Source organism: Crocuta crocuta, unplaced genomic scaffold, assembly GCF_008692635.1.
Source record: "Crocuta crocuta isolate KB4526 unplaced genomic scaffold, BGI_CrCroc_1.0 scaffold3601, whole genome shotgun sequence".
Classification (NCBI taxonomy): domain Eukaryota; kingdom Metazoa; phylum Chordata; class Mammalia; order Carnivora; family Hyaenidae; genus Crocuta; species Crocuta crocuta.
In genome coordinates, this window is record NW_027528588.1 from 12,722 (window position 1) to 15,197 (window position 2,476).

Below are 2,476 nucleotides of genomic sequence, written 5' to 3' on the forward strand. Positions count from 1 at the left end.
GAGTGAATTCACTCATTCTCTCATACTTAGCCTTAATACCCCTTACAGGGTTGTCCAGAGAATGAAACAAATAATGCATATGGAAGAGCCATGGGCTACACTGGGAGACAGTGCTGCTCTGGAGATTGGGTGGCCCACTTAAATTCTCTGGACCTCGATTTTACTCATCTGAGAAATGGAACCTAGAAAAGTTATGTGTTGGACCATGTCCTTAGGAATGTTATAAGGCATTATGTTATAAGACAAATAATGGCTATTAGGTGGGTTTGAGACAGCTTCCTCCCTTCCTCTCTCCTTGCCCTATAAAGCCAGGGGCCTTCCCCTAAGACTTATTCCACTAATGTACTTCCTGCTCCCTCTAGCCGCTCAGTTCCCTTCCCATATCCCCTCTCCCAACCCAAGCACAGTTACAGCAATTACTGCCAGGACGCCAGTGACGCAGCCAGCAAAGCACTTGGGGGTCCGTCGCCCTAGGGACGGGGCTTCAGTCGCAGCGCGGTTCCATTCAAGGTTCCGCTGCTTAAAAGGTGGCAAAATCTCGTTTGTAAGTAGTGGCACCCAGAGGGCTTTTGAGCAGCAAGGAAAGGAAGTCTGACGCCAGCGTTAGGCGGGAGGAGCGGGAGCTTAACAGCAGAGCTTCCTCTTGACATTCATTCCTCCCAGTAGGCGTTTGCACCACCTCATTCAAATTCCTTTCCTNGCCAATAAGAACTGAGGAACTCGAAGCCCCGCCCCACCTTCAAGGACCCCGTAGTGGCGCGCAGGAGAACGCAGGCGCCATTACGCGTGGAAGTCAGAATCTGGCCAAATTGGGGGTGTCCGGCCGATCTGTACCCCTAGATTGGGCACGGACTGTGAAGTGTTGCAGTCAAGATGTTGCGCGTGGTGAGCTGGAACGTCAATGGGATCCGGAGCCCCCTGCAAGGGATGGTACACGAGGAGCCCAGCAACTATGCCTCCATGGTCGTGGGGCGCATTTTGGACAAGCTGGATGCCGACATCGTTTGTTTTCAGGAGACTAAAGTGACGAGTGAGCGCTCAGATGTCCAAGACCCCTACCATACTTTACCTTTTCTACTAACTTTTGTCCCTTACTTAATTTCATTTTACTTTCCCATTTCTCTCTCAGTAGAGTNTCTATCCGTAGAGTCCTCTTACACACATTTCAGAATCCTGTTCCCCTCTCCCTTAAACTCCTCCTGTCTCTCACCCCAGCTTAATGTCTTAATTCCCACTTCATCTCCTGTCCACAGCAGAACTTTAATTTCCTCACCCTCCCGACCTTCATCCTCGCTCAGATTCTCTAATTTCCACTCATTCTCTTGTCCCAGATCAGTACCCCAAATTTCCTCTTTCCACACACTGTTCAGCTCCAGCTCCCCTTCCTTGCACCCAGCTCAGATCCTTTAATTTCCACCCCACCTTTACCCTCAGTTCAGATTCTCTGAGTTCTTCCCTTTTTCCTTTCCATTTCAGATCCTCAGTTCTTCCCTTACATCTTCTATTTCTCTTCTTACCAGCTTCAGAACCTCTTAGCATTTCCATGTCATGTCCCACTCCAAGGTTAGATCCCCTAAGTTCCCTCTCTCTTGCACCCAAGCTCAACACCTCCCATTCCTTCCCTCTCCCATGCACCACCTCTGGGACCCTTGAACTACATTTCTCTTCATCCCCAGTTCAGATCCTGTAATTGCCTCCGTTTCCTACCTCCTATTCCCAGCTCGGATTCCCAGTTCCCTCCCATATTTTGGTTCCCCACCTCCAGCTCCCTCCATTAACCTAATCATTAGCTTCTTCCCACCTAATTCCCTACCTCCCATTCCTTAGCCTCCCCCTCCTTATTTCAATTTCTTCACTAGTCCCAAACTTTCTAGACTCTCCACTAATCATAGATATTTCCTCCCAACTCTGGTTCTGATGTGTAAAATGAATTAGCCTACAACTGTAATTCCAGACCTTTGTGTGTCCAGGGCTTTTATCTCTGACACAATCTTAAGGTTTGTTTGTTTGTTTTTGCAGGAGATGTGCTGACTGAGCCCCTGGCTATCACTGACGGCTATAACTCCTATTTCAGCTTCAGCCGCAGCCGCAGTGGCTATTCTGGTAAATGGGTCTTTCTGGGGGACTTAAAATGAGTGATGGAGGCAGTTCAGGGGAAGTTTTCCAATATTTGATGAGGTCATAAGAAACTTAGGCTTTTTATTTTTAATTTTTTGAAATTACAAAGCTACTTTTAATACTTTGGGGTGATTCTCACAGGAACAAAAAATACTGGGAAGGGGTAACCCCCTGATTCCCAGGATGATCCAGGGGAAAAAGAGGCTACCTAAGGGGAAGGAAAGTACAAAAGGGACCTGTTGCAAACTCAGGCAAAAGGAATACCATCTGTGCTGGGACCTGTAAGTGCTATAGGAGAAAACACAAACCTTGATGGGCCTGGCTCCAGGCACACAGGGAACGGCAAGATGGTGGGGCA

General features: G+C 48.2%; 1 protein-coding gene across 1 annotated transcript in view; it reads left to right on the forward strand.

Moving 5' to 3' along the window:
* Positions 1 to 766: 766 nt before the first annotated feature.
* Positions 767 to 2,476, forward strand: part of APEX2 (apurinic/apyrimidinic endodeoxyribonuclease 2) — a 9,650-nt gene continuing 7,940 nt past the window's right edge. Inside the window, exons 1-2 of the mRNA XM_077754595.1 lie at positions 767 to 1,030; positions 2,020 to 2,103. Coding sequence (XP_077610721.1) covers positions 874 to 1,030; positions 2,020 to 2,103 — 241 coding nt within the window. The 5' untranslated portion in view covers positions 767 to 873. The remainder of the gene's footprint in view (positions 1,031 to 2,019; positions 2,104 to 2,476) is intronic.